The sequence below is a fragment of the Macaca nemestrina genome, chromosome 15, assembly GCF_043159975.1.
Source record: "Macaca nemestrina isolate mMacNem1 chromosome 15, mMacNem.hap1, whole genome shotgun sequence".
Lineage (NCBI taxonomy): Eukaryota > Metazoa > Chordata > Mammalia > Primates > Cercopithecidae > Macaca > Macaca nemestrina.
In genome coordinates this window covers 85,769,407-85,794,219 of record NC_092139.1, presented here as the reverse complement: position 1 = coordinate 85,794,219, position 24,813 = coordinate 85,769,407, and the positions used below count along the sequence as shown (strand labels likewise).

Below are 24,813 nucleotides of genomic sequence, written 5' to 3'. Positions count from 1 at the left end.
ACAGTCTGTTCTATTCCTTAATGTATTTTTGGCTTCTAGATGGTCAAGCCGTTGCGCAAATAATTGCACCATCCTTGTCTTATTCAAGGTGGGCTGTTCATATCTTAAAATTACCAGTGAGCAACAAGGAAAGCAGCAGAGACGGCTATCGATGACACCGTAGGAGTGCCTGTGCTGAATGCCAAGGGCTTCCCCTTCCTGACAGATATCTTTTATGCAGCTGAATCATCTGTATGCAAAACACCTCAGCCAACGGTGCCTCGGAAAAACAACTGGCTGCTGGGCAAACCAGGTGTGGGCTCCAGCTTCGACCTGCTACTACTGTCGTGCAGCCACGGGCACTCTGGGTGATCCTCACTGGCCTGGGGCTGGTCATCTGCTGCTAGATGAGCTTCGCTGACTCTTAGCATTGATATTCCAACACAGTGTCCTCTAGAAACTGCATGAGCCAGGAAAGATGTTTCTTAAAGGAGCAGGGACCGAGCCTCACGCCGAAACACGTCTGTAACAGGTACAGTCACGTGTCCCATGCATCCATGCATTCTGAGGCATGCGTCTCGGCTGTGGGATCCTCACAAGGGAACTTACACAAACTCAGATGGCACAGCCACTACACAACTAGGCAGCTGATGCGGTCCGCTGCTGCTAGGCTGTACACCCGCACCGCGTGTGAGGTGCAGAATTCCGCCGGCACCCGTAATGACACACCTGTACCGTGTTATCTCCAAATACAGGGAAGGAAATGTCCTTGGCTAAGCCCTCACCAGAGGACAGGAAGTTTCCAGCTCCGTTATCATCTTATGGGACCACCGTCATATACACGGTCCTCCTGAGACCAAGAGGTCGTTCGTTATATGGCACATGTGGTTCTTCCAAGACCCTTTTCCATGTTTCTGTCACATCCGTGCCTGCGTAAAAAGTGGCCCTGAACTCAACCGTCCAGAGTTGGAGGCAGAACTAGCACCACTGTCCCGCTCCACATGTGGAAGGCGCTGGGCAAGGACCGCCGCAGACCCTGTCAGGGTTTATCCCCTGAAAACCTTTCACTCGGGGACCTCGCGCACACCGCTTCAGGGCAGAGGGCGCGCGGGACTACTTTCCGCGGACCCTCGGAGCGGGGGGAGGGATCTGCGCAGGCGGGGGCGGGGCGGGGGCGGGGGAGCGGGGGCAGGGGAGGGGCGGGAGGAAGGGGCGCGGGGGAGGGGCGGGGCGGGAGGAAGGGGCGCGGGGGAGGGGCAGGGGAGGGACGAGGGACGGGGGAGGGGCAGCGGAGGGGGTGGGGGCCAGGGCGCCGTCAGGAGGAGGGCGGGGGCCGGGACCTGGAGTCGGAACAACTGCGCCTGCGCCGTCGCCACCGGTCAGCCCGCGCGAGGGGTCGGCGGTCATCCCTGCCGCTTCCACCGCCGCCGCCGCAGCTGCCTAGGTCCCGCACCAGCCATGGCGCAGATCCTCCCTATTCGCTTTCAAGAGCACTTCCAGGTGAGGCCCGGAGGGCCCGGGGGATGCGCCCCGCGCTCCGTCCTGTCAGCCGCGCCTCCGCCGGCCGGCCTCTCAGGCTTGACCCCGCGCCCCTAGCCCCGCTGAGCCGCTGGCCAGCTGGCCGCGCCGACTTCTGACCTCCCACCTGGGTTGGGGCTGCGGGGTCCCGGGCGCGGCGGCCGCTCGCGAGGACCCGCTCGGGTGCCGTCGCCGAAGCCCGTTACCGGCGGGCGCCGGCTGGGGAACGCTGGTGGTGGAAGCGAACGCCCCCTGGGACGCCCAGCTCAGTGCCCGCGAGGACGCACACAGATTCCCGCTTCAGGCGGGGCAACCCGAGGGCCGCGCCGATCCCACAGCTCCACGCCCCGCTTGGTGTTCTCCGGTCCTTATTCGCCCCTGAGTTTGCCTCTGTGCTCTGTTTTCGTTCCCAGGGCGGCTTCCCCTGGGAGGACCGTGAACATGCGTGACCCAAGAGAAAAATTTCTCAGGGCTAAGCCGAAGTAGGGCTTTTCAATGCAGTAACACTTCCAAAGCCTGCCTTTTTAATAAGGTCCCAGTTTGTTCTCCGTTTGTTTGTGCTCAGGAACATAAGGACTGGTCGCCTGCTTTGAGCAAAGGCTTGGGTCGGGCGCCTTGCGGGCCGCTCACGGGTCTGCCCGGGAACGGCGCTGGTCCCCTCGTTTACCCGGGGAGGTGCGACAGAGAAGGGTCTCCAGCGGCTCCTCCCTGAGTGCTCCATGTTAAATCGTCACACTCCCATTCGTTGCGATTCGCTTACTCTTTTGTAGATGAGGAAACCGAGTCTCAAAAGTGTTGAACTCATCTTCATTCAATAAGAACAGGATTCAGACTCCAGTCTTTTTGACTACAAAGTAGTACATCGAGGAACGTGCTTGATTGAAAGTTCCTGTTTTCACAGTGCAGAGCACTGTTAGCCCTAGATGCAGACGGGAAAGGCCTTGGGACCTGTGTAGTGACCAGTCCGGTCCCCTCATTCTGCAGACTGGAAACTTGATATCCAGAGGATCCTGCCAGGGTCGCTTGGTTAGTGACACAGTGGAAATTGTGTGGAGGTGGAAGTGCCTCGACATCTGTCCCCCTGGACTTCATTCTGCCACTAAGCTGAGCCAGCGCCAGTCATGTTGAGGTAGCAAAATACTGCTGCTGCTCATAATAATGAGATGATGTAGTTATCATTTATTGAGCCATTTCTCTTGCCACTGACTATTGTATTTTATAAATCTCGTTTAATTTAATTCTCATGATAACTGAGGCAGGTAGTGATATCCTGTTTTCTACCATGGGTCACTGAGGTTCATATTATAATTCATTCAGCGAAAGTTACACGGCTAGTAAGTGACAAAGTTTGAGTTCTAACCCAGGTCTCTGACTCCAATGCCTGTGCTTAACCACTGTCTAAATATGTTCTTTTCAAAGAGCAAGAAAGCAATAAGGCATTTTGGGTGTCTGTCAGCGTTTCTAATGTCCATCAGGATTTGTAATGTCCGTCAGAGTTGATATGTTCCATTATCTGGAAAATGCTTGTGGCTTGTGGGCAGCCACGTGAATGAAAGTGTGTGGTTTGTGGTCTCCAACACTGACTGGGTCTTTGAGGCTGCTCTACATTCTGTAGAGCACACACTGAGTCAGCACACACTGCCTTCACTACAGACATTTCAAAACTTCAGCCTGTTCCTTAAATCCCAATCCTGCCATTCCTACCTTGCAACCAGCAGATGACTTGGAGAAAACTAAAGCCATAACTGGGATGTTTCTCACCTTTATGGCTGCAGACTTAGACGCTTGTCTGCAGCCACCCTTTCCTGCCTTCCTGTTGCCTCAAAAGTAGGTGTCCTTTCTTGTCTATGCTCTGGATCTGGTATCCTTCCTCCCTAAAAGGGAGCCTTGTTCAGTCATAGCCTCTCTTTGCTGTATTTTCATCTTTCCCTCTCATGGTTTCTTCGTGTTTGTGTTGGGCAATGCTCACCTCTCTTCCATCTGTACAACCAGCAAACTTCTTCCCCCGCTCTTGTCCCCACGAAACTTCTCTTATAGCTGGATATCATGAAAGAGCTGCTTTATAGCGCTTCATTATTTTTATATTCCCCAGTAACCTGCAGTCTGGCTTTTGTCTCCATTTTTTCCCCTGAATCTGTTTTTGCAAAGGTTACAAGTCATCCTGCAGGCTTTTTTATAAGGGTCACATTCTGTCTCTGTCCCATATTCTTACATTTTTTAACTTTCTAAAAATATGAAAATGATTTTTAGTTTAGCCATACAAAAGCAGGCTGCAGTTGGCTAATCTTTGCTATAAAAAATAAAATCAGGCCGAGCATGGTGGCTCACACCTGTAATCCCAGCACTTTGGGAGGCCGAGGTGGGTGGATCACCTGAGGTCAGGAGTTCGAGACCAGCCTGGCCAACACAGTGAAACCTGTCTCTACTAAAAATACAATATTAGCCAGGCGTGTTGGTACGCGCCTGTAGTCCCAACTACTCAGGAGGCTGAAGCAGGAGAATCTCTTGAACCCGGGAGGCAAAGGTTGCAGTGAGCCGAAATCATGTCACTGCTTTCCAGCCTGGGTAGCAGACCAAGACTCCGTCTCAAAAAATAAGATGAGATGAGATAGATGAGATAAAGCCCATCACAGCACACGCGTCTTCTGTGATGTCCAGCCGCATCTGATGCTGTACTTTACTGCCTCCTGAGGGTCCTTTCTCTACTGTTTTTGGTCCCACAGTTTCCCAAGGTGTCTCCTTCCTTTCTGCCCACACCCACTGCCCTGTGAGTGCCTCTTGTGGATGAGCTTGGAATCTGTCTTGAGCCCCTCTACTTTTTCATTCAGGACATGCTGCTGGTGATTTTTTGTGTTCCCATAAACTCGGTGTTCCCAAGCCATCTGAGTGTTTTTGGAGTTTCACTGCTGTGTGCCTGAGAGGCAGTAGCAGGTCCTGGTTAAGAGCACAAACTGAGGCCAAACTGAAGGCATTGAATCTGGACTTAGGCACTTACTGGCTGTGTGATTTAGGGCAATGTTTGTAGCTTTTTTGTGCTTCTATATCTTCATCTATAAAATAAGAATAAAAGGCATACTTCTTATCTCACAAGGTAGTTGTGAGGTTTTGAGTTAATAAATGTAAAGCTTTAAACAATGACATAATACAGTAGTCCCCTTTACCCATGGGCAATATGTTCTAAGACCCCCCAGAGGATGCCTGAAACTGCAGATTGTTCTGAACCCTTTATACACTTTTTTTTCCTGTGCATACATATGTATGATAAAGGTGAATTTCTATGAAGCACAGTAAGAGATTAACAATGATAACTAATAATAAAACAGAACAATAATAACAATATGCCAGCATCACTATTGTTGGCCTTTGGGGCCATTATTAAGTAAATTAAGGGTTACTTGAACACAAGCTCTGTAATGCTGCAACAGTCAACCTGGTAACTGACCGCTACTAAGTGACTAATGGGCCGGCAGTGTATACAGCTGGATATGCTGGGCAGAGGGATAATTCACGTCCTGGGTGGGCTGGTACAAGATTTCATCACTCTCTGCGGAATGGCATGCAATTTAAAACTTAAGAATTGTTTATTTCTGGGATCTTACATTTAATATTTTCAGACTGCAGGTAACAAAGTGTGAAAAAAACCACAGATAAGAGGGGACTACTGTAAAGCACTGTGTCCTTATGAGCTGTAGCTGCCATTGTGACAGCTGTCCACAGAAGGCGGCCAGGGAATGGTCAGCAGGTTCCTCAAACACAGTGTTCAGAAATGGGGTTCCCTTTCTCCCCAGATGTGTATCTTGTCCAGTGTCTAGCCAGGAGCCTAGGATGTGTTTTCCCCATCCTGTTGTCCCTTTCTCCTGTTTACTTTTGGCATTGTTCTGCTACTGTCATCATGACTGCCATTTCCCTAAACTATGCCATCCTTCCCCACCTTGATGGTCATGCTAGCTTTGTCCTTCTGCTTCCAGTCTGGCCCTCCTGCGGTCCATTCTCCAGCACACAGGCAATGTGATCTTCTCCAAGGATGAGCATCTGCTTAAAGTCCTTCAGGGAGTGGTTTTGTGTTTCCTCTGGCATGAAAAGGCTGATCCCCACGTGCTCTTTCCTGTTCTTCCTAGCCCAACACCTGCTCAACTCTGCTGCTACTCCCTTTGTGTCCTTGCCAGAACACATTCTCCCCTCACCCCTCTTTACTCACTGACTCCTACTGAGCCTTCTGGTATCTGTGAAAATGACACTGTCTCTGGAAGCTCTCCCTGATTTGTCAGTTAGGAGTTCTTCCTCTGTGCCTCTTTGGGGTTCCTCTTATAATGACCCTCTTCCCAGGGTACTGTAGCTGTTCATTTTCTCTACTGGATTGTGAGCTCAGGAGCTACTATTTGAACTTTTTAGAAATATTCAAATATCAGAGTTGGAAGGGTATTGCTATTTGTAATATCTGAGGATGGGCTGAGAATTTAGGACATCTTGATTCAGAAGAGGAATGGTTGAATAGTTTGGTGACATAAAAATTTTCTTGAGCCTTAAGCAATTCCCCCTAGCTAGATCAAAAAAGCAGCTGCAAGTTTGTAAGCTGTGAAATGTGTCATAGCTCAATACACAGAAAACATAAACATGTTCCCTCAAAGTGTCTCTGAGGTGATGTTCGAAACAGATGTAGAGACCTTGAGCATTAGAATTGTAGGAGAAAGATGGTCAAGATCTTAACCAGAGCTTCTCTACCTAGGCTGCATGTGAGAATGGCCTGCAGCTTTAAACATATCTCTGCTAGATGTTAAATCCAAAGCTCTGAGTGCTGGAGATGGAGCTTTGGTATTTCTTCCCAGGTGAGTCTCACACACAGCCCGGGTGAACCCGTCTTCTGCATGTTAGTCAGTATTAATCATTCAGGAAAGAGGGAGGAAAGTAAAACTGTGAAGGTGTAGATTGAGCTTGAACTGAAAACAGTTCCCATCCACACACACCCGTGTGTGTCTGGAGAGGCTCCTGGGGCTCATGCTCCAAAAGGGGACACATACCCATAGTAGGCCAGTTCATATTTGGTTTATGTTGCCATTACGTAGCTATGTCATTTTGTGAAGTGGTTTGTGAAGACAATAGTACTAAGACAAATGTACTAAGACGGCTCGTTGCATCCTAAAATTATGGCATTCCAGTGTAAAATATCTTTTTAAGATACCATGTAAGCTGTTAAATTTTGCCTATTGGCCTACCACTGCTCCTGGTATTGGAAATACATACTGGCCAGTTAGTTGCCTTCTAACTTGTTTATTTACAAAGCAAGGAGAGTAACCTGCCTCAGCCAGGGTGTCTGGGAGGGTGAGCCTCATGGGAGTGCCTACCACTGTGACATTGTGAGTGACCAAATAGTAAATGAATTTGAATGGAGACTCTTTGGAAAAACAAATCTTCACCATAGAACATTTAAATGTTCAGAAGCCTAAGCTGCATAAACCAGTGCTTTTTTAGTTGATTGGGTTGAAAGAATTAAGTCCTAGGAGGGTCTGAGTCCAGGTTCCTCTCCACTCAGATATTTCTGTTGCAGGGGCAAGTCTGATGGGAATTAAAATCTTTCAGTTCAACCTCTGTCTCTCCTCAGGGGAAACCACTATTAATGAATCCACTATATCTTTCCAAAAATGATGAAGAGAATCCTGCTTTAAATATGCTTCTGCCCTTTGTTTTTGTAACTTAACACACTGAAGATCACAGACAGATCACTGCATCTATCTGACATGTTTATCAGTATTCCCTAGGGTAGTAGTTGCTGGCACCCTGTCACCCACTTCTCTAAGGGGGAATCTTTCTGCAATCTTTCTGATTTTTCCTTCCTTGCTTCTTCACTGAGACTTTACTGAGTTTGCAGGCTCTTCTCCCGCATTTTTTTCCGCTTCTCTTGAGGCCTGCTGCTGGCCTCCATGCCAGAGAGATGACCATCACTCTTGGCAGGCTGAAGAAGGATGCCACAAAGCTGGGATAGCAAAGTTCAGCGACGAAATTAGAATCAGATGGATCTTGACAGGCCAGAATCCAACTAGTTGACATTTAACTGGGATAAATATAGAGTCTTGTGCACTGGTGTTAAAATACAGAAAACCTGTAATGGTGTAACTTGAGAGAAGTTCTGTAAAGCATTATATAAATGTAGTTAACTGGCCGGGCGCAGTGGCTCAAGCCTGTAATCCCAGCACTTTGGGAGGCCAAGACGGGCGGATCACGAGGTCAGGAGATCGAGACCATCCTGGCTAACACAGTGAAACCCCGTCTCTACTAAAAAAATACAAAAAACTAGCCGGGCGAGGTGGTGGGCGCCTGTAGTCCCAGCTACTCGGGAGGCTGAGGCAGGAGAATGGCGTAAACTCGGGAGGCGGAGCTTGCAGTGAGCTGAGATCCGGCCACTGCACTCCAGCCTGGGCGACAGAGTAAGACTCCGTCTCAAAAATAAAAAAAATAAAAATAAATGTAGTTAACTATCCCCGAACTAACCTACTCCTAGAATGTAAGTTTTGGAAAAGACCTTAGTGTCAACATTCTTCATAGGCCCTTATTTACAAAGCTCCCTCTTTAGGCTAGGAAAGGCTTGTTGATAAGTTTCAAATATAAAATTTTTTTTTATTTTCTTGAGACAGAGTCTCGCTCTGTCCACCAGGCTGGAGTGCAGTGGTGCGATCTCAGCTCACTGCAGCCTCCACCTCCCAGCTTCGAGCGATTCTCCTGGCTTCAGCCTCCTGAGTAGCTAGGACTATAGGTGCATGCCACTATGTGTGGCTAATTTTTGTATTTTTAGTAGAGATGAGGTTTCACCATGTTGGCCAGGATGGTCTTGATGTCCTGACTTTGTGATCTGCCCACCTCAGCCTCCCAAAGTGCTGGGATTACAGGTGTGAGCCTCCGCATCCGACCCATTTATTTTTTTGAAACGGAGTTTCGCTCTTGTTGCCCAGGCTGGAATGCAATGGCGTGGTCTTGGCTCACTGCAGCCTCTGCCTACCGTGTTCAAGCAATTCTCCTGTTTCAACCTCCCAAGTAGCTGGGATTAAGGGTGCCCGCCACCACGCCCAGCTGATTTTTGTGTTTTTATAGAGATGGGGTTTCATTATGTTGGCCAGGCTGGTCTCGAACTCCTGACCTCAGGTGGTCCACCCACCTTGGTCTCCCAAAATGCTGGGATTACAGGCATGACCCACCATGCCCAGCCCTCAAAATATGTTTTAAAAACTGTAGATGAACTAAATTTTACTGCCCTGAAAAAAGTAATTTGTTTTACTACTTGTTTACCATCCATGTGCTAGGCACAAGGATAAAGCAGTGAGTGAGACTGGGAAGGATACAGATACAGAAGGAAAAAAATACTGCTGTCTGCAGAGGTGTGAAAACATGGGAATGTTCAGTGCAACTTAAGCATTCTGGCTTCACTGATGTAGGCAGTTGGTGTTCTCACTAATGCTCTTGTATAAACACAGTTGTAGTCCTCCCAGTTAGACCTCTTCCTTAAGCCCCTTATACATAGAAACCACAGGACTATCAGATGAGTAATTTCTTTTTGCATATTCCCCAGAATCAGATTTTTTTTTTTTTTTAATTTTAGATAGGGTCTCTCTCTGTAGTGCAGTGGTACAATCTTGGCTCACTGCAGCCTCTGCCTCCTGGGTTCAAGCGATTCTTGTGCCTCAGCCTCCTGAGTAGCTGGGACCACAGGCGTGTGCCACCACGCTCAGCTAAGTTTTGTATTTTTAGTAGAGACCCGGCTTCACCATGTTGGCCAGGCTGGTCTCAAATTCCTGACCTCCAGTGATCTACCCACCTTGGCCTCCCAAAGTGCTGGGATTACAGGCATGAGCCACCATGCCTGGCCCCCAGTGTCAGATTTGAATTTTGATTGATTTAATTGCAGGCTTTGAGAACTGAAAAGGATCATTAAACAGCATCTTCTTTACCTTCTTTAGTTAACTCTTTTTTTTTTTTTTTTTTTTTTTTTGAGACGGAGTCTCGCTCTGTCGCCCAGGCTGGAGTGCAGTGGCGCGATCTCGGCTCACTGCAAGCTCCGCCTCCCGGGTTCACGCCATTCTCCTGCCTCAGCCTCCCGAGTAGCTGGGACTACAGGCGCCCACAACCGCGCCCGGCTAATTTTTTGTATTTTTAGTAGAGATGGGGTTTCACCGTGGTCTCGATCTCCTGACCTTGTGATCCGCCCGCCTCGGCCTCCCAAAGCGCTGGGATTACAGGCGTGAGCCACCGCGCCCGGCTTTAGTTAACTCTTATATATGCCATTTAAAATGTGTAGCAAAGGTCCAGTGCAGTGGTGCATGCCTGTAATCCCAGCACTTTGGGAGGCCGAGGAAGGTGGATCACTTGAGACCAGGAGTTCAAGACCAGCCTGGCCAACGTGGCAAAACCCTGTCTCTACTAAAAATACAAAAATTAGCCAGTGCAGTGGTGGACACCTGTAGTCCCAGCTACTTGGGAGGCTGCATCATGAGAATAGCTTGAATGTGGGAGGCAGACTTTGCAGTGAGCCAAGATTGCACCACTGCACTCCAGCCTTGGCAACAGAGCGAGACTCTGTCTCAAAAGAAAGAAAGAAAATTTTTAAAAAAATGTGTGTAGCTAGGTCACCTATCAGAATAATGTACTAGGGATCAGGAATCCTTGGTTATTTTTGCTAACTAGTGAAAAAAAAAACCCTGGGCTGGGTGCTGTGGCTCACACCTATAATCCCAGCACTTTGGGAGGCTGAGGCAGGTAGATCACCTGAGGTCAGGAGTTTGAGACCAGCCTGGCCAATGTGGCAAAACTCTACTGAAAATATGAAAATTAGCCAGGCATGGTAGCTGGCGCCTGTAGTCCTAGCTATTCAGGAGGCTGAGGCTGGAGAATTACTTGAACCTGGGAGGCAGAAGTTGCAGTGAGCCGAAATCGTGCCACTGCCCTCCAGGCTGGGTGACAGAGTGAGACTCTGTCTGAAAAAAAAAGAAGAAAAAAAGAAAACCTGACTTTTCGGCACATCACTTTTCTGGGACTTAGTTTCTGCATATGGAGAAAAACTCACAGTAGTATCTGGCATCTTAAATGGAAAAGTTATTTTTGTGGGATTGTACTGTATTGAGCATTCCTGGCTAAATGAATAGAGAATGAGTTCTCCACTCATTGTACTATTAAAACTACCCTTGCCCATTTCTGTTTTTTTCTTCTTTCTTTTTTTTTTTTTTTTTTTTTTTGAGACAGAGTCTCGCTCTGTCGCCCGGGCTGGAGTGCAGTGGCCAGATCTCAGCTCGCTGCAAGCTCCGCCTCCCGGGTTTACGCCATTCTCCTGCCTCAGCCTCCGGAATAGCTGGGACTACAGGCGCACACCACCTCGCCCGGCTAGTTTTTTGTATTTTTAGTAGAGACGGGGTTTCACCGTGTTAGCCAGGATGGTCTCGATCTCCTGACCTCGTGATCCGCCTGTCTCGGTCTCCCAAAGTGCTGAGATTACAGGCTTGAGCCACCGCGCCTGGCCATTTTTTTCTTTTTTTGAGATAGAGTCTTGCTCTGTCGCCCAGGCTGGAGTGCAGTGGCGTGATCCTGACTTGCTGCAGCCTCCACCTCCTGGGTTCTCCTGCCTCAGCCTCCTGAGTAACTGGGATTACAGGCATATGCCACCAGACCCGGCTAATTTTTGTATTTTTAGTGGAGACGGGGTTTTACCATGTTGGCCAGGCTGGTCTTGAACTGATCTCAAGTGATCCACCCACCTTGGCCTCCCAAAGTGCTGGGATTACAGGCGTGAGCCACTGCGCCCGATCCCCTTGCCTATTTCTTTTCTTTTTTTTTTTTTCCTTCTTCTTTTTTTTTTTTTGAGACACAGTCTTGCGACTGTTGCCAGTCGCTGGAGTGCAGTGGTGCGATCTCGGCTCACTGCAGCCTGTGCCTCCTGGGTTCAAGCGATTCTCCTGCCTCAGCCTCCCAAGTCGCTGAGACTACAGGTGCATACCACCATGTCCAGGTAATTTTTGTATTTTTAGTAGAGATGGGGTTTCACCATGTTGGCCAGGATGGTCTCCATCTCTTGACCTTCTGATCTGCCCACCTTGGCCTCCCAAAGTGCTAGGATTACAAGCGTGAGCCACCGCGCCTGGCTGCCCCTTTCCCATTTCTGAAGACTGAAGGATAGCACTCCTGGTTGAGAACTACTGTCTTAATTTCATCTGATAGTCTTTATCTTATTTTTGGATCCACTATTCTCAGATGTTAAGACACTGTCTTATTTGTGAGGTCCTTTTACCTTTTTCAAATGCCATACATGTGTATATATGCTCTTAGATAAGGAACTTGACTCAACTACTATTATTTAAAAACCCACTATGCTCAAGAGGTTGGATACAGATTATTCAGGGTTACAAATTCTTGATATTTGGAGTTGAAATCAGAATGTCACCATATTAACCCAATATTGATCCCCAAACTGAGAATAAAATGACAATTTAGAAAACTCAGGCCCAGTTACATGCACTGCTCTGTCTGGAGAGCATCCAGTCCTATTCTGCTAAAGCCAGAAAATCCGGATAGGTCGACAAGACCAAGAATGGGTTGCTTACCAATACATGGCCAGCTTTGTTTTACTTATGTCTCCAATCGCTACCAAATTATATTGAGGCTAATTCCTGACATCTTGTTTTATCCTTAAACACTTTAGGATGTATCTCCAAGAGAGAACTCTTTGTTATTTTTTTCCAAGTTTTAAAATTGTGGTAAAATACATATAACATAAAATTTATCATCTTAACCATTTTTAGGTGTACACTTTAGCGATATTAAGTACATTCAAATTGTTGTGCAGCCATCACCACCATCCATCTCCAAAACTCTTTTCATCTTGTAAAACAGATGCTCCATACCTATTAAGAAATGACTCCCCCATTCACACTCCTCCCCCTAAAACCATCTACTTTTTGTTTCTGTTTCTGTAGATTTGACTGTTCTACATACTGGATATAAATGGAATCATACAATATTTGTCTTTTTGTGTGACTTTTTTTTTTTTGACATGGAGTCTCGCTCTGTTGCCCAGGCTGGAGTGCAATGGCACAATCTTAGCTCACTGCAAGCTCCGCTTCCTGGGTTCAGGTGATTCTCCTACCTCTGCCTCTCAAGTAGCTGGGATTACAGGCGCCCGCCACTATGCCTGGCTAATTTTTGTATTTTATCTATTCATCCATTGATATACACTAAGAAATCTTTTTTTTTTTTTTTTTTTTTTTTTTTTTTTTGAGACAGTGTCTTGTTCTATCGCCCAGGCTGGAGTGCAGTGGCCTGATCTCGGCTCACTGCAAGCTCCAACTTCCGGGTTCATGCCATTCTCCTGCCTTAGCCTCCCGAGTAGCTGGGACTACAGGCGCCTGTCACCACGCCCGGCTAACTTTTTTGTATTTTTTAGTAGAGACAGGGTTTCACCGTGTTAGCCAGGATGGTCTCGATCTCCTGACCTCGTGATCCGCCCGCCTTGGGCTCCCAAAGTGCTGGGATTACAGGCATGAGTCACTGTGCCCAGCCAAGAATTCTTTATTTTTTTATTTTTTTATTTTTTTTATTTTTTTTGAGGCGGAGTCTCGCTCTGTCGCTCAGGCTGGAGTGCAGTGGCGCGATCTCGGCTCACTGCAAGCTCCGCCTCCCGGGTTCCCGCCATTCTCCTGCCTCAGCCTCCGGAGTAGCTGGGACTACAGGCGCCGCCACCACGCCCGGCTAATTTTTTTTGTATTTTTAGTGGAGACGGGGTTTCATTGTGTTAGCCAGGATGGTCTCGATCTCCTGACCTCGTGATCCGCCCGTCTCGGCCTCCCAAAGTGCTGGGATTACAGGCTTGAGCCACCGCGCCCGGCCAATTCTTTATTTTTTAACTCTAATAACATCACACCTAAAAAAAAAAAATCAGTAATTTCTCAGTATCATCCAGTATCTTGTCAGTGTTGTTTCTCTCTTTGTCTCAAATGCTTCGTACATTTGGTTTATTTGTATCAGCATCCAAAGAAGGCCTGTGCATTGCATTTGGTTGACATTTTATGTATTAGAGCTGCTTTTTGAAGCAAGCTGTGACCTTTTTTTTAATACTTAACACAAATGTAGTATTTTATTTGTGTACATTTATCTTTTTAATTTCATAGTCCTTTCAAATCTGTTAAGATTCTGATTGTTACTCTAGTATATTGACAGTCTCAAAGCATACCCTTATCAGATGAAACAGTCGCTGTGTATGACTTTGGGTAGAGTCATTATTCAGAATATTGACCAGCAGATGATTAAGGTCTGAGCTCTGGGCCCTGGCAGCAGACGGACAGAGGTCAATGTGGCCAGCACCACTGAGGTGCAGTTCAGCTGTGGACACAAGCTCACTTCATGCTTTTCCATCTCATTCCAAGAGTCTTTTGTTTCATACATTGTTTGGGCTTTTATGTGCTCAGTGTTTTGATGGATTCAAAATGAGGAGAACCTGAATTTGACTCTGAGAATAAAGAAGAGATTAAGTAAATATGAAAATACAAAGCAAAGCTCTCTATTCTATAAGCATGCCACAGATAAGGCTTGGGGTAGGGGACTGATTACCCATGAAAGTTACTTTGGCTACCTCAGCTGAGGTAAGCCAGATGCTTTGCTGAAATGAAGATTTATTCTACCACATTTACTTGACTTCAAGAAAATTAGATTGGTTTGGTGTGACTTCTTAGTGAGCCCACATTGGCTGCAGGTATTCATGTTTTTCTTTTCAAAGGGCTCACAAATCTGATGGATAATGTTGTAGAATTTGGAGGGGGAACCTCAAATGCAGCAGTCTTATCTTCTGGAATCCCACTGTCCTCTGTTTTTTAAATAAATATTGTAAATCCTAGCACTTTGGGAGGCCGAGGCAGGCAAATTACTTGAGGTCAGGAGTTCTAGACCAGCCTGGCCAATATGGTGAAACCCCATCTCTACTAAAAATTACAAAAATTAGCCGGGTGTGGTGGTGCATGCCTGTAGTCCCAGCTACTCGGGAGGGTGGCAGGAGAATTGCTTGGACTCAGGAAGCAGAGGTTGCAGTGAGCCAAGATTGTGCCATCACACTCCAGCATGGGCGTCGCAGTGAGACTGTCTCAAATAAATAAATAAATAAATGAACAAACAAAGTAACTTCTAGGGCATTTGTATTATTCTGTTTTTCAGGATTTTTCTATTACTTGCAGACAGAGTAAATAATACTAATCTGGCCAGTGGTGGCTCAAGCCTGTAATCCTAGCACTTTGGGAGGCTGTGGCAGGCGGATCACCACAGGTCAGGAGTTCGAGAGCAGCCTGACCAACGTGGTGAAACCCCATCTCTACTAGAAATACAAAAAGTAGCTGGGCGTGGTGGTGACTGCCTGTAATCCCAGCTACCCAGGAGGCTGAGGCTGGAGAATCGCTTGAACCCGGGAGGTGGAGGTTGCAGTGAGCTGAGATCACACCACTGCACTCCAGTCTGGGGGACAGAGCTAGACTCCGTCTCAAAAACAAAAGAAAACAAAACAAAACAAAACAAAAACCCCACTAATCTGATCTGTGTCCTCCAGGAATTTATGACCTTGGATGTTGTTGTATAATCCAGCAGGGAACTAAACTAGGAGAGGATGATGGAATTTGAACATGGCTGATTTGTGAGAAAGTTGGTGACACTGGGAGGTTTTCTTTGGTTGTGCTAATGTGGTTTCCTGGTTTACTAAGTATCAGTGGTTGCACTTGTGGGACTTCTGTTATCTTTTATTCTTGGTTTACTTAAGTATGTTAACTTTACGTGAGTAAATTATGTCCATCTTCATGGGCTGCTCCTCTGCTTCCCTTCTAAGCCTTGGTGTGTCCTGGGGCTCTGTGCCCTGGGCTCCCAAGCCTTTCTCTCACTCTTCACGGTCTCTCTCGGTGCTACCATCCAGTCTCATGACTTCGCCTGCCACAGATGACCCCCATATTCTTATTTGGGGGCTTGAAATTTTTTTTTAGACTTACAAAAAAGTTAAGCAATATAATACCTAAGAAAATTTCAAAAGTAACAAGTGCAAAGGACAGCAGGCCCTACCAGATGTTACAAAACCTCCATAAATAAAATAGTGTGGTGCTGATGTGTAGATAGATTTCGGGAGCTCCATGATAGCTGAACACATGGAGGTTCCTGAAGAGCCGTGTGCTGGAAAAGGCAAGGACACCCCTTGCGCCTTTCTCTAAGCGCCTCTTTCATCTGGCAGTTCATCAGTGTCCTTTGTAATATCCTTTGTAATAAATGAGAAACGTGTCTCTTGAGTTGTGTTAGCCACTCCAACAAATTAGTCAAACCCAGGAAGAAGGTCATGGGAACCCTGGTTTATAGCTGGATGGTCAGAAGTACAGGCTGCAGCCTGGGGCTTGCGATTAGTGCCTGAAGTGGAGTCAGTCTTATGGGACTGAGCCCTCAGCCTATGGGATCTGATACTATCTCTAGGTATATATTGTTAGAATTGAATTAAATTGTAGGATATCCAGGTGGTGTCTGCTGGAGAAACCCCCACACATCTGGTGTTAGAAATCTTGTGTTGAGGGATGTGTGAGAACAGGAAGAATACTTTGGTTTTTCCTATCCTTCATAAACCACTGCTAGCATTATTTTCTTTGCTATAACCCAAGTTTGGAACATGAAGGGACTTTCTTGTAATAATGGCAATATCAATTGGCAAGTTCTATTTTTAAAAAAATTATTTCACTGCAGCTATGAAGTAATGTTTTGTTTTTTGCTGTTATATCTGTTTTTTGTTTGTTTTGGTGGACTCATTTGGGAACATAATCACCGCTTAGTTTATCTTTTCTGTGTTAAAACGGAACATGAATTTCAAAGAACTCAGTATTGTGGTCTGAACACAGGCTTTATTATACCTGGCTCCCTCATTAATCAGCTTTGTAACTTCTGAAAGATTTCTGAACCCCAACACTTTGTTTTTCCCAAGTGTAAAGTGTATGTGAGATGCTTGTCTCAGTGGGTTAACAGGAGGATGAGATGAGGTGACCTGTTGTCGTGTAGCCTGCTCCACTCAGCAGCTGGAACATCCAGTATGTGCTAGACTCTGCTACAAAAGACAAACAAGGCACCGTCCTGAGTTATACTCGCAGTATGAACAGTCTCACTTGTGTTCCTGCCAAAGGGTGGTGGTGATTTTAACACAGTGCTCCATGATCTTTGTTGCTAGTGTGAGCCTCTTCAAGGTTACACGAGGTAACAGATGTTAAATGGTCAAATCAGTAGCAGTAGAATTGGAGCTGAACAGAACAGTGTTTAAAAATAAAGGTATCGTCGGCTGGGCGCAGTGGCTCAAGCCTGTAATCCCAGCACTTTGGGAGGCCGAGACGGGCGGATCACAAGGTCAAGAGATCGAGACCATCCTGGCTGACACGGTGAAACCCCATCTCTACTAAAAAATACAAAAACCTAGCCAGGCGTGGTGGCGGGCACCTGTAGTCCCAGCTACTTGGGAGGCTGAGGCAGGAGAATGGCGTAAACCCGGGAGGCAGAGCTTGCAGTGAGCTGAGATCCAGCCACTGCACTCCAGCCTGGGTGACAGAGCGAGACTCCGTCTCAAAAAAATAAATAAATAAATAAAGGTGTCTTATAGGTAGGTCAGAGCAGGGAAATTTGTAGAAATAAGCTTGGTGCTTTATGGGAATGATAAACATTTCTTGAGTGTGTGTTTTCCCAGAGTTTTTCATTGAAGCTTATCCCATTAACAGGTCTTGATTTAGCCCAGTCACTGGTATAAGATGGCCTTTGGAGAAAGGCGCCTGGTTTCAGTTTACACAGTTGAAGGAATCCATCAGCCTTGGAAGATGTGCCAACCTGCTGACTTTCTTATTAACCTCAGACTCTCCAGGAAGTAATGACACTGACTTAGAAATTCCTTCAAATCAGATTTGGACAGATTTGATGATATCTAGGGAAATATTTAAGCAAAAACCTTTGGCCAATTCTTTTTTCTTGCCTTTTGGAGAAACCAGGTTTTGTGTTTCCTCCCCTTTTCCCTTCTGCTTCCCTCGCCTTCACCTCTCCAAGACCGCCTTCCTTCCAAAGCTCTTGTCAGTGGTGGGCTTATCTGTGACACCTTATCTGATGGTGTTCTTTGGGAGTTCACCCCCAACTCATCTCTTCCTGTCTGTCTCACTTGTGGCATCCTTGACACTGCCTGGTGTCATCCTGCACATGTCTTATCTCCACTGTGGGTTGATCATCCCCTTGAGAATTGATTCACAGGCTTGGGTGGATCTATTACAGGTGTAGAAAAGCAAGCTAATGTTTGCTTCAAGTGTTTACCTAATGTTAACTTTTTTCTAAATTTTATTTAACTTCTCCTCCTTTGCTGTTGGCTAGGGTCAATCCATTTCAGAGGAAAAAAAAATTAATCAAATGCTTTTTTTCTGTTTAGCTCCAAAACCTTGGAATTAATCCAGCCAACATTGGGTTCAGCACACTGACCATGGAATCTGACAAGTTCATATGTATCCGAGAGAAAGCTGGTGAGCAGGCACAGGTCACGATCATTGACATGAGTGACCCAATGGCTCCGATCCGACGGCCTATCTCTGCAGAGAGTGCCATCATGAATCCGGCCTCTAAGGTGATAGCTCTGAAAGGTAAACCTGATGGGATTGTTAGAAAGGAATCTTATCTCACTTTAACTGCTGTGTTACCTTAAATATTCAACAAGTGTCACTAAGCTCATGGCAAAGTGTCATCAATAGTATTCAACTTAATTCCAAAAGTTTTAGCAAAAGTTATATTTAGTGTGCCCTACTAAGAGGCCCCTGAGCACCAGAGCTTCTCGGTAACATCACCCACAGTGCCAGACACACCAAGAGGAAGAAAATGCCCAAGCCTTTGTCTTCATGCGACTAGGAACGCACAACAGCACTGTGCATGTTTCCCAGGAAGGCTGTGTGGCCCCCTTGCCCGAGGGCCTGCTGCAGTGGTGCTTCCAGTTATCCGACGATACAGGCTTGGGGGTTTTCCTCCTGTGAAACACATCAATGGTAGAGGAGCTGATAATTAATAAAATTTCACTACCTTGAAATCAGGGCATCTTGGGTGCTTAAAGCCTTCTAGTTATCTCGAAAAATACAGAATCTTCTTATATTGCCTTCATTTGGGAAATAAAAGGATTATGTATGCAGTAGACTTAATGTTTTATGTGAAATGCATTATCACTTACTTTGAAAAGCAAAAACTGGGCCAGCTGTGGTGGCTCACGCCTATAATCGCCGCACTTGGGGAGGCCGAGGCGGGTGGATCACCTGAGGTCGAGAGTTCAAAGACTAACCTGACCAACATGGAGAAACCCCATCTCTACTAAAAATACAAAGAAATTAGCCGGGTGTGGTGGTGCATGCCTGTAATCCCAGCTACTCAGGAAGGCTGAGGCAGGAGAATAGCTTGAACCCGGGAGGTGGAGGTTGCAGTGAGCCGAGATCGTGCCATTGCACTCTAGCCTGGGCAACAAGAGCCAAACTCAATTTCAAAAAAAAAAAAAAAAATGATAAGCAAAAACTGTTTCTGGACCTAAAATTTGTGAATGCCAAATATTAGCTTTACCTAGGCTTCTATTTTGTTACAGAAGTAGTGTCTACTTGGTCATTTCAGTAGATAGAAGGACATCTGGAAGTTAAGACCTTTCTATTTAAAAAGCAATAACTGAAATTCTTTTATTTGAAAGGATCTTTGGTCTATTACCAACCCTACCTTTTCCCTTGTAATCTTGTCAAAGTAATTATTTTTGAACATATAGTATAAGCAGTATAAACTATTTTAGTTAGAAATTATTGCTATTCTGGAATATTAATGTTTCTTTTATCTTATCTTACTTTGTCACTTATCCCTTGGCTGTTTTTGATGGAATATTTGCCTTGTAGCGTTGCCCTTTTCTGCATTTTATGTTGTAGTACTTAAAAAAATATTTGTAGAGAAGGGGGTCTCACCGTGTTGTTCAGGCTGGTCTTGAGCTCCTGGCCTCAAGGGCCTCTCAGAGTGCTTGGATTATAGGAATGAGCCACTGTACCCAGCCTTGTTGTTGTACTTTTGCGAGACCTTATTTAGCATGTTGTTTGCTGTTTAGTGTTCTCAGTAGGTCTCAAAAATGATCTGCATTTTAGTCTTCCTGGTTTTCTGGTACAGTTCTTTCTAACAATGTGCAGTGTGGAGCTCCTAGGGTGTGTGTGTGTGTTCTGGTGTGGAGTTGGGGAGTAGAGAGAACGCAGTGGTTAGATATTGTCAATCCCTTCCAGCCAAAGACCACCAGGAACACACTTGCAGTTGAACAACATGGGTTTATTGTTGCAGTGGGAGAGAACACACGCCATGGGGAACTGGGAAGTGTCTCGGTAAGAAGGTGGTAGAGCCTTTTATAGGATTTGGGCTTTGGTTGGATGATGTAGGGGGTAATCTAAGGAAGCAGGGGTTTGCTGTGGATTGGATGCTGGCAGCAAGTGGGGGTAATTTTTATGATTGTGTATCTCAATAAATCTTATCTATTAGGGAGGGAAGACTAGAGTGAGATTAACGCTCTAATGGGTAAAGAAATAGCAGTCACTTATTTTAGCTGAAAGAGAGGGGTATTGGTATTTTGTGAGTTGCGCAGTAACCTTGTTGTTTCTGTGCTTGCTCTGTCTCACTTGATCATGGTCTCAGAGGGCCCTTGCCTGAGGCTGCTGTTCTCCAAGGTGGTTTATGTCCATCAGGAGAGCAGCATGGCCTTGCTGTGATTGCCAGGCCAGCTTCCAGGTGGCAGGGGCTGCTCCTTTTTATTTTTATTCTTAATGGTCATATAAATCACTTCAGCTATAACATGTTGAGTCCTGTTTTCTTTTGTGTAGGGAAGTGTAAGGCTCTAGAACCAAAAAGAGACATAATTTTAAGGTTTATCTTATTTATTTATTTATTTATTTATTTATTGAGATGGAGTCTGGCTCTGTCACCCTGGCTGGAGTGCAGTGGCGCGATCTCGGCTCACTGCAAGCTCTGCCTCCCGGGTTCACGCCATTCTCCTGCCTCAGCCTCCCAAGTAGCTGGGACTACAGGTGCCTGCCATCACGCCCGGCTAATTTTTCTATTTTTAGTAGAAACGGGGTTTCACCATGTTAGCCAGAATGGCCTCTATCTCCTGACCTTGTGATCCACCCGCCTCGGCCTCCCAGAGTGCTGGGATTACAGGTGTGAGCCACTGTGCCTGACCAGCTTTATCTTATTTTTACTGCTAATTCTGTAGCAGTCAAATCTCGGATCATTGTAGTACAAATCGTAGACAAGTGGAGGATGTACAGTGTGTTTTCAAGGCCATATGCCCAAATGAGCAAACTGTCTTTGAAGAAAGTTGTTCGTATAGTGATTGGTTGATGGAGATGATTGATTTGCAGGTGAGCTCCGCAGAGTCCTCTGCGGTATCACACACCTTGACTAGCTCCTAGGATCCAATGCAGAAATACAGGGTGTGGGGCCTCACCTTGTATCTCACAGATTTTTCCCATTTTGGCTGGTGAAATTTTGTGATTGGAAAGGGGCTCATGAAGCAGCTCTCGGACCTCCTTTTACAAAAAGGGCTAGGCCAGGTGGCTCATGTCTGTAATCCCAGTGCTTTGGGAGGCCAAGGCGGGAGAATTACTTGAGCCCAGGAGTTCAAAGCTGTAGTGAGCTATTATTGCACAGAGCAGGGCTAACCCATAGGCAGGGTGTCCACAGTAGCCACAGACACACTTTTACCCATCAGATCTGAGAACTCACTCACCATCACCAGAACAGCAAGTGGGACGTCTCCCTCCATGATCTAATCACTTCCTACCAGGTCCGTCTCCAACATTGGGAACTACAACTGGAGATGCGATTTGAGTGGGGACACAGAGCCAAACCATATCACATTACCTTTTCAGTATTTATATGTATTTCTTTTTACAAACTTTACCTTTTTTCTTTTAATTTTTAGAGGTAGATGGAGTATAGGCTAATCTAGTGCCTGTGTGGAGAGTAGGCACTGAGCTCAGTGGGGGATAGAGGAGGGGGAATGGTACCCCCCGAAGGCCCCCTCCTCACCTTGACTACTTAAGTCTGACCTGAAGTGGTTCCCAAAGAAGGTTGGTCCTTTTTTGGTCCTTTTTGTGATGCTGAATATTTTGTGCCTCATAAACACATGTTCATTTAAACCAGGCTAAGGACAGCTTGACAAGTTTTCAAGCTAGAGGAAATTTCCTCTGTGATCTAAGGCTGCTTGACACTAAAAGGTACCCCCATCCTGGCAGTGTACCACCAAGAATTTTTGGTCCAGATTTTTTTTTTTTGTCTTTCTTTGTCTTCTTTTTTCAAGTATAATTTACATACCATAACATTCACTCTTTCTAAGTGATTTTTAAATTCATAGAGTTGTGGAATCATCACTACAATATAGTTTTGGAACATGTCTACCACCCCAGAAAGTTTCCTCTTGCCTGTTTAGAACCATTCCCACGGCCGGGCGCGGTGGCTCAAGCCTGTAATCCCAGCACTTTGGGAGGCCGAGACGGGCGGATCACGAGGTCAGGAGATTGAGACCATCCTGGCTAACACGGTGAAACGCCGTCTCTACTAAAAAAAATACAAACAATTAGCCGGGCGAGGTGGCGGGCGCCTGTAGTCCCAGCTACTCAGGAGGCTGAGGCAGGAGAATGGCGTGAACCCGGGAGGCGGAGCTTGCAGTGAGCAGAGATCCGGCCACCGCACTCCAGCCTGGGTGACAGAGTGAGACTCCGTCTCAAAAAAAAAAAAAAAAAGAACCATTCCCACTCCCACTCCTACTCCTGGCCCTAGGCAGCAACTCATCTGCTTTCTTCCTCCACGGATTTTTTTGTAGATAATTCAAATAAATGGAATCATACAATATGTAGTCTTTTACATCTGGCTTCCTTTACCTAGCATAGTGTTTTTGAGGTTCATCCATGTTGTAACATGTATCAGTAGTGCATTCCTTTTTATTGTCTAATAGTGTTTCATTATATGGATACGCCACATTTTGTTTTCCCATTCACTAGTTGATGGACATTTGGATTGTTTCCAGTTTTTAGCTATTAAGAATATTGCTGCTATGAACATTCACTGACAAATCTTTGTGTGGACATATTTTCTTTGTTGTTATTGTTCTGCAATTTCTTTCTTTTCTTTTTTTTTTTTTTTTTGAGACGGAGTCTCGCTCTGTCACCCGGGCTGGAGTGCAAGCTCACTGCAAGCTCCGCCTCCCGGGTTCACGCCATTCTCCTGCCTCAGCCTCCCGAGTAGCTGGGATTACAGGCGCCCGCCACCTCGCCCGGCTAGTTTTTTTTTTTTTGTATTTTTTAGTAGAGACAGGGTTTCACCGTGTTAGCCAGGATGGTCTCAATCTCCTGACCTCGTGATCCACCCATCTCGGCCTCCCAAAGTGCTGGGATTACAAGCGTGAGCCACTGCGCCTGGCCTTTTTTTTTTTTTTTTTTTAATTTTACTTTAAGTTCCAGGATACATGTGTAGAACGTGCAGGTTTATTACATAGGTATGCATGTGTCATGGTGGTTTGCATCCCCTATCAACCCATCATCTAGGTTTTAAGCCCTGCATACATTAACTTTGTCCTGATGCTCTCCTTCTCCTCGCCCCCCACTCCCCTGACAGGCCTGGTGTGTGTTATTCCCCTCACTGTGTCCATGTTCTCTTGTTCAGCTCCCACTTATGAGTGAGAATAGCGGTGTTTGGTTTTCTGTTCCTGTGTTAGTTTGCTGAGGATGATGGCTTCCAGCTTCATCCATGTCCCTGCAAAGGACATGATTTCATTCCTTTTTGTGGCTGCATAGTATTCCATGGTGTATATGTACCACATTTTCCAGTCTATCACTGATGGGCATTTGGGTTAGTTCCATGTCTTTGCTATTATAAATAGTGCTGCAATAAACATATGTGTGCATGTGGACATATATTTTCATTTCCCTTGGATGGAGTAGAATTGCTGTATCATATGATAAATTTGTTTAGTTTTTTTTTTTTTTTTTTTGAGATGGAGTCTCACTCTATCACCCACCCAGGCTGGAGTACAGTGGCGTGATCTTGGCTCACTGTAACCTCTGCTGCCCGGGTTCAAGTGATTCTCAAGTGCCTCAGCCTCCCGAGTAGCTAGGATTACAGGCACCTGCCATTGCACCTGGCTAATTTTTGTGTTTTCAGTAGAGACAGGGTTTCACCATCTCGGCCACGCTGGTCTTGAACTCCTGACCTCGTGATCTACCCCCTTGGCCTCCCAAAGTGCTGGGATTACAGGCATGAGCCACCACTACCGGCCTGTTTAGCTTTTTTCTTTTCTTTTCTTTTTTTTTTGAGAAGGAGTCTTGCTCTGTTGCCCAGGCTGGAGTGCAGTGGTGCTATCTTGGCTCACTGCAGCCTCCACCTCCCAGGTTCAAGTAATAATGCCTCAGCCTCCTGAGTAGTCGGGACTACAGGTATGTGCTGCCACACCCAGCTAATTTTTGTATTTTTAGTAGAGATGGGGTTTCACCATGTTGGCCAGGATGGTCTTGATCTCCTGACCTCGTGATCTGCCCGCGTTGGCCTCCCAAAGTGCTAGAATTACAGGCGTGAGCCACTGCACCCGGCCCTGTTTAGCTTTTTAAGAAACTGCCCAGCCGGGCGCGGTGGCTCATGCCTGTAATCCCAGCACTTTGGGAGGCCGAGGCGGGCAGATCACAAGGTCAGGAGATCGAGACCACGGTGAAACCCCGTCTCTACTAAAAATACAAAAAATTAGCCGGGCGCGGTGGCAGGTGCCTGTAGTCCCAGCTACTTGGGAGGCTGAGGCAGGAGAATGGCAGGAACCCGGGAGGCGGAGCTTGCAGTGAGCCGAGATCGCACCACTGCACTCCAGCCAGGGGGACAGAGCGAGACTCCGTCTCAAAAAAAAAAAAAAAAAAAAAAAGAAACTGCCCAACTGTTTTCAAAAGTGACTGTTTCATTTTATATACCCATCAACAATGTATGAGAATGCCAGTTTCTTCACACATCCATGCCAACACTTGATATTATCTTTTTTATTATAGTAATTCCAGTGGTTGTGTACTAGCATTTTGTAGTTTTAATTTGTATTTCTCTAATGCCTAATTATATTAAATATCTTTTATTTTTAAATATGATTATTAACCATTTATATATATTTTCTGAGAAGTGTCTATTTAAATCTTTTGCCCAGTTCTTTTTTTTTTTTTTTTTTTTTTGAGACAGAGTCTCACTCTGTCGCCCAGGCTGGAGTGCAGTGGCTGGATCTCAGCTCACTGCAAGCTCCGC

At 46.1% G+C, this 24,813-nt stretch overlaps 1 protein-coding gene across 4 annotated transcripts in view; it reads left to right on the top strand.

Moving 5' to 3' along the window:
• The first annotated feature begins 1,288 nt into the window (after positions 1 to 1,288).
• LOC105480735 (clathrin heavy chain like 1) overlaps positions 1,289 to 24,813 on the top strand; it is a 113,849-nt gene continuing 90,324 nt past the window's right edge. For 2 of the 4 annotated variants that reach the window (XR_011613882.1, XM_071080009.1), the window contains exons 1-2: positions 1,289 to 1,479; positions 17,924 to 18,131. Coding sequence is in view for 2 of the 4 variants with exons in the window: in XM_071080009.1 (XP_070936110.1) it covers positions 1,438 to 1,479; positions 17,924 to 18,131 (250 nt within the window). In the remaining 2 variants the exon portion in view is untranslated. Of the gene's footprint in view, positions 1,480 to 17,923; positions 18,132 to 24,813 lie in introns of those variants that run through there. The other 2 variants (XM_071080008.1, XM_011739882.2) reach the window with 2 other exon arrangements.